At 39.2% G+C, this 13585-nt stretch overlaps 4 protein-coding genes and 1 pseudogene across 4 annotated transcripts; 2 read left to right on the top strand and 3 right to left on the bottom strand.

Annotated features, from left to right (window-relative positions):
- The first annotated feature begins 559 nt into the window (after positions 1–559).
- Positions 560–1568, top strand: LOC137574771 (brachyurin-like). Its single transcript, XM_068287181.1, has 2 exons — positions 560–1124; positions 1202–1568. The coding sequence occupies exons 1-2, from the start codon at positions 560–562 to the stop codon at positions 1507–1509; spliced, it is 873 nt and encodes a 290-aa protein (XP_068143282.1). The 3' UTR covers positions 1510–1568.
- Positions 1569–1594: 26 nt separating this feature from the next.
- Positions 1595–3155, bottom strand: LOC137574698 (collagenase). The gene is made up of 3 exons (XM_068287102.1): positions 2584–3155; positions 2317–2492; positions 1595–2241 (listed from the first exon to the last, which is right to left on the bottom strand). Exons 1-3 carry the CDS (start codon positions 3153–3155, stop codon positions 1595–1597), a joined length of 1395 nt encoding a protein of 464 aa, XP_068143203.1.
- A 4708-nt stretch (positions 3156–7863) lies between these two features.
- Positions 7864–9177, bottom strand: tant (tantalus). The gene is made up of 2 exons (XM_068287180.1): positions 9013–9177; positions 7864–8939 (listed from the first exon to the last, which is right to left on the bottom strand). The coding sequence occupies exons 1-2, from the start codon at positions 9072–9074 to the stop codon at positions 8054–8056; spliced, it is 948 nt and encodes a 315-aa protein (XP_068143281.1). The 5' UTR covers positions 9075–9177; the 3' UTR covers positions 7864–8053.
- Positions 9178–10366: 1189 nt separating this feature from the next.
- Positions 10367–11239, top strand: LOC137574774 (serine protease 1-like). Its single transcript, XM_068287183.1, has one exon. It carries the CDS (start codon positions 10394–10396, stop codon positions 11192–11194), a length of 801 nt encoding a protein of 266 aa, XP_068143284.1. The 5' UTR covers positions 10367–10393; the 3' UTR covers positions 11195–11239.
- Positions 11240–11830: 591 nt separating this feature from the next.
- Positions 11831–12680, bottom strand: LOC137574773 (serine protease 1-like; annotated as a pseudogene).
- Between the last annotated feature and the right edge of the window lie 905 nt (positions 12681–13585).

Below are 13585 nucleotides of genomic sequence, written 5' to 3'. Positions count from 1 at the left end.
TAACTTTTGAGACAAATAAGGTCATCAGAAATAAATGACAACTGAAAGTACAAATTCTCAAGATTCAAATCAGATATTCATTTTTGAGTTCGTCAACAATTTGACTGAGTTGGAGAACCGTAAAGTTAAGGGTTTTTTGACCTCGATTTGGCATTTTTCCCCAAGTTATTATTTTGTGCAAATCATTTCAAATGAAATTATAAATTTTAATAAATTGCATATAAATCCATTTTGGACATATTCAGGATAGAATCCAGGGGCATTACCCGAGCCTATTTTGGGAAAATTGGGAATAGTATGAAAACATTCGTCATGAATGACGAAATCTATCAAAGATTATTTATGTAATCTAAACGCAAACAATACATGAACCGATAATCGTATCACATCGGGTTGATATTGTGATTACGCTTTATCAATCATAAATCAAGATTGAATGGATTGGGTTATTCTAAGACTCTAGTCTGGATGCGATAGTTGAAGATATATGATCGGACTTTGGGGTGGGGGTGACTATAAAAGAATTGAGTTCCTTTTCTGCACTAATCAGTTATTCAACATGAAATTCGCTTGCACTACGGTCTTGCTGCTGGCCGCCGTCCTTGGCGCTGTCCAGGCATCGGTGGATTGGGCCAATGTCAAGAACATGAACATTGTGATCAATCCGGCCACAACGCGTCGCCAATTGTCCCCCGAGGGACGTATCACTGGTGGTGATATTGCCGAAAGGAATCAATTCCCCTATCAAGTTGGATTATTGCTCTACGTGAATGGTGGTGCCGCCTGGTGTGGTGGCACTTTGATCAGCGATCGTTGGGTGGTTACGGCAGCCCATTGCACGGATAGCCTTACAACCGGTGTGGATGTCTATCTGGGTGCCTGGGATCGTTCCAATAGCACAGAAGACGGCCAACAGATCGTTTTTGTCGAGACCAAAAATGTGATTGTTCATGAGGATTGGCAGGCCGAAACCATTACCAATGATATTTCTCTGATCAAGCTGCCGGTGCCCATTAAGTTGAACGAGCATGTTCAGCCAGCCAAATTGCCAGTGAAATCGAATACATATAACACCTATAGTGGAGAGAATGGCATTGCCTCCGGCTGGGGATTGATCAGTGATCGTAAGTAGTCTATGATTAAATATCAATCTAATTTAATGTCGTCGCTCTCTATCTCTCTCTCTCTCTCTCTCTTATAGAGGCCACCGCTGTTACCGATAAACTGCGTTTTATCGATGTGCCAATTATGTCCAACTCTGGCTGCAGTCCCTGGTACTTGGGTCTGGTGGGTAGCACCAACATTTGCATTAAGACCACTGGCGGTACATCCATCTGCAGCGGTGACTCTGGCGGCCCATTGGTGACCAAGGATGGCTATCTGATTGGTGCCACATCCTTTGGCATTGCTCTGGGCTGTGAGGTGGGCTGGCCAGGTGTCTTTACTCGGGTCACTTCCTACTTGGACTGGATTGAGGAAAAATCTGGTGTGGCCAACTATGAGAATTGAACGATTAATGCATTGACCACAAAAAATCTTAAATAATAAATTTTTATTCCAACTGGCTACTCCTACTACTATTGCTAATCTAGTACTATAGAAAATAAAATTCATATTCAGACTTGGATCTGGCTGGTGGACGCTCCTCCGTCGACGATGATGATGATGAGGATGTCACATCGAGTTCATCCGGCTGATCATCATCATCTGCTAGCTCAACCTCTTTTTCACGTTGCTTTTCCATTTGTTTGCGACTCGATTGCTGGCGCTTCTTTTTACTATAGTCCTTGATGTATTGGTCAAAGAAAATGGCTTCTGTGGTGTCCTGATAGGAATGTACGCCGGTCTCATCGCTTATCCAATCCAAATAGGAGGCCACTTTGGTGAAGGCCGCCGGATAGCCGCGATCGCAACCATAAATGCTGCCAAATGATGTAATGCCGACAAGGACACGTTTCTTGGAGTGACGCCGTTGCAGGACCAGAGGGCCACCAGAATCGCCATTGCAAGTGGAACGGGAATTGCGTCCACTGGTGCATATATTTGTGCCACGATATGACAATGGAAAATTATTCTTACATGTCCTTCCATCGATTATCTGCAGCTGGACATAACGCAAAACATTGCTAATGGCATGAACTCCTGTGGCATAACGACCCCAGCCGGAGGCAATGGCTAGTTTGTTTTTAAAATTTCGATACTCATAGTGACGCTTTGGCAGCTGTATGGGATGGATGCGTTCTGAAAGTGAATGGCCATGTAAACATACATACATACATACATATCTATATTTGGTGACCCCGACCCATCACTCACCATTAAAGCTAACAGCATGTGGCAAACGTACTAAGGCAATATCATCCTTCAAACGTTTTGGATTCCATGTGGGATATATATGAAAATTGGTATTCGGTACCATTAATCTAACTTGACCCTTTTCCTTGGCATTTTTAATTTCATTGGCGCCCAAAAAGACAAGTGCACGTTTTGCCCTGCAAACAGAGACAAAGAGAGAGAGAGAGAGAGTGAGTTAGAGGGACTAGAGGCTTTAAAGATGGTCCAGGATCAAATAAATTGCCATACATATCCACACAATGAGCGGCAGTCAAAACATATTGCTCCGATATAAGTGAACCACCGCACCAATATAGACCTTTGGGTCTCTGCAATAGCATGCCCACTTGATAGGGAAAACAATGCGGATTTCCCACATTGCCACCAAATATACGATCCATGGCCATGGCTCCCTCGGGTAGCATTTGCTCCATCAATGGTGTCGTTTCCAGATTCAAGACCAATGGTTCGGGTTCGTCGCGATCTGTGGATATATCCTCATTACTGGCCAGCATGTCCATGGCATGCTCATGCTCATGATGACGACTCTCGCTAACTTCCGCATCTTGTTCCAGCGAGGAGAAGGCTGACAGTGAAGTTGATTGCGTTGATTGTTGATGTTTTTGATGCATATCAAACGACGGATACATGGAGACCAGATACATTGGCTTAACCTGTTGCCAGTCGAGTGAGCCAGCCTCTGTTCCGGCCATGGCATAGAGGAGTAAAAGGAGCAGGAGCAATACCGATTGGCATCTCAGTCGAAGTCTCGGCCTCTGCTGTGTTAGCACATTGTGGACACTGACCGATTGTTTAAACATTTGCGTTGATTTTTAATTCGTAAACGCATTTAATTTACGCCACAATGTTTATGTTTATTTCACTTTTGATTTGTTTATTAACAGCAGCAACAACAAGAAAAAAAAAAAAAAAAAACCTAAGAAAAACGTTTGTAATTGAAAAACTTCAATTGAAGCCGTTACGCGTTTGATTTGGATTTGCTTTTTTTCGTTCGTTTTCTTTGCTTTTCTCCCTCGGATTTGCCGGTGATCGTTGTTGGTGGCTTCTCCTCCATGCGCTTTCAAAGACTCGTTTACGACTGTGGAGTCGCGCGCTTGTTGGCAGCATTTTTATAAACTCCTCGGAAACATTTGGAATTATTTCATCTAGTTGGGCATTAATTTGACGTGCGAGTAAAACTAAAAACATAAGTGAAAAATGAACAAAGCAAATGCAATACGCCGACTTTGGTATACTCTTTGAAAAAATTGTATATAAAGTAGCAGAGAATTATATTTAGGGGAATCCCCAGAAGCTAAGAACTAATAACAAAATTTGAAAAAAAAGGCTTGAGACTAAAAATTTAATGACAAGTGTAAAAGACTTTGAAAACTTTTAATGAAAGTAACTGAAATTGGCTATTTTTAGACTAGATTTGATCCTCAGTCATCATAAACGGTTTTAAAATGCTAGCCAAATCGGTTTTCTATATATTTTAATTTTGTAAACGATACGATTTTGAAATGGATCTGATTTAGTTTTGGTTAGATATGTATATAGAATTATATTATAAGCTTTTCTTTTGGTCTTCATCAGCAAGAAGCGCTAAAGGAATTCCCTTAAAGCACTTTGGCCCTTAATGCTGGATCTTATAACTCTTTGGTTTTAAATTCGATTTCTATGAAATTTAGAAGAACAATAGATAAATATATTAAGTATAAGTATAACAAATTTAACTATAAAATGTTAAAAAATGTGGGAGGATATGCATTTTGTTTTTTTAAATTACGTACAAAGGTAGAAATAAGCTTCGTTTGCATAATTTAGTGTGTCTAGCTTTAAAGTTTTCAAGGGTTTAAGGACAGAACAGAATTAAGGCCATGATTAGACCAAGTTGTCTATTAAGTCTGATATATAATTGGACGATTGCCAATGCGAGCTTAGTATACCTATAGCAAATAGAGTAAAGGGTACAAAAACGTGGTAAGAGTAAGTGTATTGTGGCAGTAGCAATTGTACGAAGTACCCCAACTGAAGTTGCATCAATTTGCATACCTTTGAACGTTCAACGCGACTTTCTGTCTCTGTCACTCACTCACTGGCAGCAGCTATCTGTTTCTTCTTCCCACTCACGTGTGTGTGTCTCATCTTTTTGGTTATATATATCAACTTTGCTAGTTGTTTTAACCATATTTAAATTGCATATAAAGTTGTAACTCGAGTTACTATGATCGCACTAGCGTTTGGAGCTATTACATCATAGACACACAGCGAGAGTGTGAAAGAGATAGAGATAGAGAGAGTGTGTGAGTGGGGTGGAGATAGTGAGAGTCTTTCATTCAGCAAATTTCACAGTTGAGGCAAAAACACTTGACGACGACGGACGATCCATTTTCATTTTCATTTCCATTTCATATTTGCACTTTGTCTTTTCGCATGTCAACAATTTGGCCTTGTCTTTTGTTATGTCCCATAGTTAGAGAGACCTACAGCTGGATGATGGTCGCTGGTGGATGGGGAGAATGTGGGGATGTGGAAACATAAAAAGTTGTTTTCCTTGATAGCCTCTCGCCCCCTAGCCCACCCAGCAAACTACTCTATAGTCTACCACTCTGGTAATACCAGCCAAGCCGGCTTTTAATCTCAAATTTGTCCAGTGGGTCAAGATTTGCTTCCTTATTTTCTTTTTTAAGCCAAAAGCCGATTTGGCGACACATTTCATTTATGGCCATAAAACGAAATGTAATCAGTTAACAAACGTTTTACCTATATTTTGTTTTAGATATTCACATAATATGTGGGAAATGTGTATATATGTATATAGTAAGATTGATAATGCAAACTAATTTCAAAAATCATGAATCGGTTCAATATAAATCTAAGTAAAATCGTTTAGGAATCGGCCAAAAGATTTCGAAAGTAATTTTCTCTACTTCAAGAACTACCAAGTTCTATCATCAACTGATTTTGCAAAAGAATTCAGAGTTGTAATGGCGATACTATATCTTCAATGCTACAAGAACGGCAAAGCTTGCATACCCTTGGGCGCCATCAGAATTAGTGTAAAGGGGCTGCGCCTTAAACAACTAACCGTCACGCCCAAATGTATTTGTTATAGTATATTGGACTAAGTATTCTTAAAAACCCGCGATTAAACAACTTGGACTCAGCATAATCCAAAGACTAAAATGTAAAAGTTTAATCCATTTGGAAGATATAGTAAAATGAAAAGATGTTGCCTTAACAACTTGAAGTTGATTAATTGGGCAAAGGGGTGGGGCGGTGGTGGTGCCGGCGGAGTCTTCGTTGGCGTCTTCATTTCGCTGAATCTCAATGCTCAAGGTTATGGCCGGGCTCAGTGGGTGTGGCGGATTTTCTCATAAACAAATTAACAGCAAGTGGCATTGGTTTGCACACACTCACACACACACTCCCCTCTGTATGTGTGGGTGTTGCATGGGGTGGGTGGTTGTGTGTGTGTGTATGGTGGAGGTATGCAACTGTTTGTTTGTTGCATGCTGCCAAATTGATAATTTGCCATTTGGTATTCTTACAAGGAAATAAAACTCTCGCTGAGTGCATTATAAAAATATTGGCGTATTTTTTTTGGTTTTGGTGTTTTTTTTTTTTAATCTTGTTTTGTATTTTATAATTAAATTAATTCGTGCTGTGAAATAACAACAATACTTACATTTTCTATTATTGTTTATATATATATTTCTTTTTTTGGGGTGTTGAAAGTATTTTCTTTAGGAAATCATTTGTGGTATAGTCTGAGTCTGAGCTCATGCTGGTGTCGTGGGAAAGGGGAATGGAAGGGGGGAGGGTTGGTGTGGGGGGCAGGGTATTGGGGCGTTGTGGCTAGCGAAGCAAATAAATCAAATCGTCTCGTTGGCTCTCGATCGGCTGTACGGTGATATGTATGTTTGCGAATCAAAGAAATGTAATGAGGCTACAACAACAACAATAACAACAACAACAACAACAAACAACAATCAACAGCAAAAAGTAGCAAGTTGTGGCGCCTGATTATGCAAATGTCTGTAACAAATGCCCCACGCCCCATGCAACACCCCATACTCCACACCACTGCACCACCACCCCATCACCTTTATGGTTGTTGTTGTTGTTGTTGCTGTGCGTCGATATTCAATGCATAATCGCAAATTATGAATTAACCAACTCTCCAACTCTAGTTGCATGTTTATCCACAACTATTTACGTATTTATGTATGAATAATAATCTTTTTTTTTTTCTTTCTTTCGTTGTTGTTGTTGTTATTTTTTTTCTTGCACTATTATTTTATTGTTGCACTTGCTAATGCATTTGCCGTTATTTAATTTAGCACCAAGCAAATGGCTCGCACTATTTACCAACTTATTAGTTAGTTGGCATTTCCCTCTTGTTGCTGCTGCTGCTGATGTTTTATTATGATTATTGTTTAATGTTGATTGTGCGTTTTACGATTAGTTATAAACTCGTATGTGTGTTTATTTACAAGGGGGAGGGGGCCAATGCCTCAACAACATATTCAGTTCCTACTTTCCTAGCAAACTGATGAAATGCCAAGAATCATCGTACTATTCGGAATACATTATTAAATTATGCATTAAGACAATGGGCAAAGTCAACAAAGAAGGTAAAGTTTAAACAAAATATAAATCAGTTTAATCAGATTTTGTTGAAGCAAACGTCTTCGTTAACTTAGATTTTCTATATATTAAGATTTCTTTATAGTATTCGTTTAAGATTATTGGCCAAAAGCTTCTAACTTCATTGTGGAAGTCGAGGAGAAGAAGGCCTTAATCTGCAGATCAAACAATTTTTATCTACGAGCTTTAATTTTAAGTTTCTAAAGATATTCTATATACTAGAAGTAATATATACTCAAGCCATGTTGAAAAATGTTCTATATACATATGATTGAAGCAAATACAATTGTGAAATTATGAAATAAATTGAAATGTTTTTTTATTTCATAATATGTTTCACATAAAACTTAAAGTATTTTTCGTGTATTTTCATTCAATTAAACGTATTTCATGTAAAATCTAGACTTAGACCTTAATTTTTCTCGTTGTTCATATTTACAGACTTGATTTGAATATGGTGAATAAATTATTAAATTACTCTCTGAATTTGATGTTCATGGTATCAGTTCAATTTGCCCACCGCCCCCCACTGAAATGGGGGGAGGAGGGTTATATTTTTAGATGAATTTTTTTCAATATGGTGCATTTGATTACAAATTATCTTACTTAAGTTAATTAACTAACTAATTGATATTATGAGTAGGCGTGAAGCAAAGAAAAAAAATTTACATATAAAATTTAAATTTTTCAGAAGATGAAAGATATCCAAAATATTGCTTAAAATAATAATTAATATAAGGAAGAAAAAAAAAAAAAACTTAGACAGGCAAATATAAAATAAAAATAATAAATAGAAAAAAAATGAACAAATTTTTTATTTTACTAATTCTGATTGTTCTTTGTTTGGACTTTTTAAATTGCGATAAAATAATATGATTTCATGGTAAAATGCAACTCACAATTTTAACGCAACATAATATTTTTAAAAATAATCGAACAATTTGGTTTTAGCAATAGAAATTACTTTGGAAATATGTATGTATATATTCAATACCCCCTCTTCAATTTCATTAATCTTATGTCTTAACCTAGATAAAGTATTTGATTTGAATTTGTCAGTCTCTCGTTAAAACGTGTTGCTGCTGCTAGCTGGCAATGAGATGGCCGGCAACTGCATATCATCCATGGTGGACTTGATGTTAACATTTGCCAACAGTTGACCCTCTTGCTCGTCCTCGTCCTCTTCATCGACCATAGCACTGTCCAAACTCTTGTTGAGTCGATCATGAAACTCGGTCATAGAAATTTTTTTGAGAGCCAGCCGCTTGCCAAAGGTCTTCTTGACCTTGAGTCGACGCTTCTTGACCAAATTCTTGTTCTTATTGAGGCCATCGTTGAACGAGATCGCCCGTCGTAGTTTGCGAGAACCGAATTTCACAATACGAACTTGCTCGCTAATGGATGCAGAACCCTGCTCCTCGCTATCATCTTCTGCATCGGCGGCATTCTCATCGCTGGGTTCTTCGAAGATGGTTTCCAAATTGGATGGTCTGAATTTTTTCATATGCTGGCTGTTCATATAGATTTTCTCAATACTCTTTATTGTCTGGACATTTGTGCTCAGTTCACGTCGTTGCTTCTTCTTCAAGGGCTTCATTATGGCACTGCTAATGCGATTGAAGTTATCCTTGGCTATGCGTGCGGGCATGCGACGACGCGAGACACCGCCACGGCTACCTGGTATTGTGGATGATGATGTGGTTGCCGCATAGCTGCAACTGCTGTGAGCGTCACTCACATCTGCATCGGTATTTTCCTCATTGTCGTTGTAGTCGCTGCAAGAGTCCTGGCTGGAGATGCTGTCCTCATCAATTGAGTGTGGAGTGTGTGCTGTGGCCAATAAAGCAGTTGTTGCTGCTGCTGGTCGTGGTGGCGGTGGTCTCGAACAGCCAGCCTCCTCTTCAGTGTCCGACATAGCTATTGGCTTGCTGATACTCCAGTCAAAGTTGGTGCTAAGAAAGGAAAGAAATTATATTGCAGTCAGATGGAATGAAAGACAAGCGGCGGCAATCGCACACTAATTACCAACTAGAACTAGGATGCGGAGTAAATGTTATTTTTGCAAAATTATAAACAATATTTTCCATAATTATTTGTTGGTTGGCTGTCTGCCAAGCATTTCCTTTTATTTATCTTTGATGAATTTTCCGACTATAACTCAAGAATTATTTTCTTATTTAAACAAAAACAAAAAGCAGGGTTGCTGTTTTTATAAAATCGATTGTCCATAATGTTAACATTTAACAGTGAAAATGCTAAATTTAACAGATCGGCGCCATGGCGTATGCCGCGAAATTTAAGCCTACTGTTAAAGTTTGAGAGCCATTGGAAAGTCACTAGGAGGCAGAGTGGTAAAATTATGTGCAAAGATAGAAAATAGAGATGATGTGTATCTAAACAAAAGATCACCTAACGTATCACTGCCAACACATTTCAAAAGACAGCAAAACCATAAAGCTTTTTATCTCTTATCTTGTAGTAGAAAATTTCACTTTGAAATATCAATGATAATAATAATGAATGTTATTCCAAAATGCAAATGTATTTGTTTTGGCAATTTTATTCAAAAAACAAATTTTCTAAGTCAATTTCGATTTATTTCTTTTTTTCCTGATCAACACTGTTAATGTTATCGAAAGCCCGCGTATCGAAAATACTAAGAAAGCCAGGATCAAAACAGAGTTGAAAGTCCGGTGTAAAGCTAGAAGCGAAAATGAAAAGTGTACGTTTTGAGATCTAAGGATTGAATGTAAAAAAACTAATAAGAAACCGCAGCTGCAGTTGAATCGAGTTGCTGGATCAGCTAGAGAACATTTGCCCCCCGCTCTGTTATTGTAGTGAAGTGAAACGAAATACATACATATGTGCAAATATATTTAAAGATGTGCTGTTATGTGCAAACGGTTAAAGACGTAAAAACTATTTTATTAAGCATAATCTAATTCCTGAAAACTATTTAAACAAGCAAATTCCAATTGGTAAGTAAATTTATTAATATACGTTTCTGTTTATAGCTTGTCTTTGCTTTTGTCTAGAAGCACTTAAAAGCTGAAATTGCTTATACATGTATGTATGTATGTGTGTGTGTTTGTTTTTAATGAAATACATATACATACGTATTTATATATCTGGCAGACCACACATTGATAATACCTACATATGCATGTATGTAGATTTGATTCTTGTGAGCCATTATCAATTCGAATTGCTGGCATTCCCATAGATAGGAAATGTGGTAGAGAGAAGTACCTTACCACTTTTGCACGCTCTTCCTTGATTAGGGACTCTGATGAAGAGATTTTATTTGAATTATTTTAATCAGTTGACGTGCCAGAGTTGGCCACAGAATTCGCTATAAAAGGGCTGGCTGTGACCAGAAGCAGTACGAGTAATTCATTCATTCGCCATGAAAGTGTTCGTTGTATTGGCTCTGGCTTTGGCCACAGTATCCGCTGGCACCGTTGTGCCCAAGCAGGTGCATCCCAAGGATGTCCCCGCCGACAACAAGATCAATGGCAGAATTGTCAACGGCTACCCAACCTACGAGGGCAAGGCACCCTACACTGTCGGTCTGTACTTCCATAACGGATGGTGGTGCGGTGGTTCCATCATTGCCAACGATTGGGTTCTGACTGCTGCCCATTGCACAAACGGAGCTAGCGCTGTGACTATCTACTACGGTGCCACCTGGAAAGATAATGCCCAATTCACCCACACCGTCAGCAGCGGCGACTTCATCCAGAACTCCAAATGGCCCAATGATAATGGCAACGACATCGCCCTCATCCGTACCCCTCATGTGGACTTCTGGTCGAATGTGAACAAGGTTGAGCTGCCCAGCTTCAACGATCGCTATAACATGTACGACAACGCTTGGGCTGTTGCCTGCGGCTGGGGCTTGACCACCTCTGGCAACCAACCCGACTGGATGGAGTGCGTTGATCTGCAGATCATTAGCAACGCCCAGTGCTCTCAGACCTATGGCTCTCAACCCGAGGGTATTCTGTGCGTCTCCACCGAAGGCGGTAAGTCCACCTGCTCTGGTGACTCTGGCGGCCCATTGGTTCTCCACGACGGCGGCCGATTGGTTGGTGTCACTTCCTGGGTTTCTGGTGCCGGTTGCACTGCTGGTCTTCCATCTGGCTTCACTCGTGTTACCGCTCAATTGGAATGGATCCGCGACAATTCTGGTGTTGCTTACTATTAAACCATTTCTTCAACGAAGGAAATAAATTGCAAATAACTATAAAAACTTTCTTGATTTCTAAATTATTATTTCGATTGTGAAAGCGATTGCCAAGGGCGTAGTCTTTAGCTCTAGAAAGTGTAGATTACAAGCACGATTACAAGATTTAAAATCGAGTTCCCCTCGCGCTTCTATTTTTAAAACATTTGAATAACATTTTCATTTTTACAGATATCAGAGGAATTCGGATCTAGTTCTTAAAAATCTCTTCCTTAAAAGTTTTATTCATGTCAAGATCTTAGGGAGATTTTAAATATTTCTATAACTCAAATGAATCTTTTTTAATCGAATTAAAATATTTTGCTTTATTTAAATCACGAGTTTAAGCCACAACTTGATTATAAAGAGCTTTACATAATAACGACTTAGGGTTAAGTAATAAAAAAGGCAAAGCAAAAGGGTTGAGGTAAAAACAAGGACAACATTTATTTGGTCGACCTAGCAGACGAAAGGATATTTCTTTTAAAAAAAAGTTTCGATATATGTATTTTCACATAATCATGTTATATGAGAAAACCCTTGAGAGAAGCTACTTTTCAAATAAACGACTGCATAACTTATTAGTAAGTAAATAAAAAATAAACTATTCTTTATCAATTTGCTTTTAACGATTAATATATTTGAGGTAAATGAGAGCATTTTAGTAGTAGGCCACGCCAGAGTGATCGCGGATCCATTCCAATTGATGGGTGACACGAGTGAAGCCTGCTGGAAGACCAGCAACGCAACCATCACCGGCACCGAAAGAGGTGATGCCAGCCAATTTGCCGCCGTCGTGGAGAACCAATGGGCCGCCAGAGTCACCAGAGCAGGTGGACTTGCCGCCCTCAGTGTTGACGCAGAGGATGCCATCGGGAATGCTGCCGTAGGTCTGAGCGCACTGAGAGTTGCTGATGATCTGTAGATCAACGCACTGCAACCAATCGGGCAGAGATCCTTCAGTGGTCAAGCCCCAACCGCAGGCAACGGTCCACCAGCCATCGTACATGTTATAACGATCGTTGAAGCTGGGCAGCTCAACCTTGTTCACATTCGACCAGAAGTCCACATGAGGTGTACGGATCAGGGCGATGTCATTGCCATTCTCATTAGGCCAGTTCGAGTTCTGGATGAAGTCACCGCTACCTACCCAGTGGGTGAAAACGGCTTCGGTACGCCAGGTGGCACCATAGTAGATGGTCACAGCGCTAGCTCCGTTCGTGCAATGGGCGGCAGTCACAATTGGCAATGATGGAACCACCGCACCACCAACCATCAGCGAAACCCAAACCGACAGCATAGGGCGCCTTGCCTTCGTAGGCTGGATACCCGTTTACGATGCGTCCATTGATCTTCTCCTTGGGCTGATCCTTGGGGTGAACCTGCTGATGAATGCCAGTGCTCTTGGCAGACACAGATGCAATAGCCAGAGCGGCTAGACCCAATACAATGACTACTTTCATAATGGCAACACAATTCACCTCAATCGCAATCATGTTGGCCAACGCTTTTATAGGGAATGACTTTATCATATCATTCGCTCTTAAGTCTGTATTTTTCCACTTGTCGGTTAATTAGTTTTACGCTTTAAGTGTTTCCTTCTGACCGAGATTCATTTAAGCTATCGCTGAGCAAAAGTATTGAGTACAAACTGATAAGCAATTCATAAAAATGTAGTAGGTTTTCCATATGAATAACTTGAAACGTAAATCAAGATTTATATAATCAGAATTTATCTTAAATTTATTAATTCTTATATTTTATTAGTGTCTTAAAATAATTGTGGAAATACCCTTAAAAATAACCAAACTTTAAGCTAAAATTTCTGAAACTAAACTAAACTTTGTACTTAATCATATTGAATACCACCAAAAGGTAGACCAGCCTTAACCAGAGTGACCTAATAAACGCTCGAGGGGGATTCATGTAGTTATGTATCTGCAAACCACTTAAAAGTAAAACTATTGAATTGCCAATCTGATAGTTTATATTAAATTCTCTTTCCGCTCTTAAGTGTGCCACCCAGTAAAAGAGAAATAATTAAAATGTGTTTAATGTTTGATCAAGTTCATTCCTTTTCAAAAAACATTAAAGTTCCTTTGCCTTGCTACTCATTGATCATTTAATGAATGGTTTTTCTGATAACTTATACATTGTTTATTATCATCCACAAAAAGCTTATCTGGGGCCCCCATGGTGTTCAATGGGCAGCAGTTTAATCTTTTCAATCGATGAATGGAATTGAAATCGAGTGGACTGAACTTTTAATTAAAGTGACTGGGCTATTTGTAGTTTGAAGAGGTGCAAATTTGGCACGCGTGGGCAATTGGAAAAACAATGAGAGAAAGTTAAACTTATTAAACTGATTTTGAA

This window comes from Drosophila tropicalis, unplaced genomic scaffold (assembly GCF_018151085.1).
Source record: "Drosophila tropicalis isolate 14030-0801.00 unplaced genomic scaffold, ASM1815108v1 contig_463, whole genome shotgun sequence".
Classification (NCBI taxonomy): domain Eukaryota; kingdom Metazoa; phylum Arthropoda; class Insecta; order Diptera; family Drosophilidae; genus Drosophila; species Drosophila tropicalis.
Note: the sequence above shows the minus strand (reverse complement) of the source record. Positions and strands in the feature narration are given on the sequence as shown.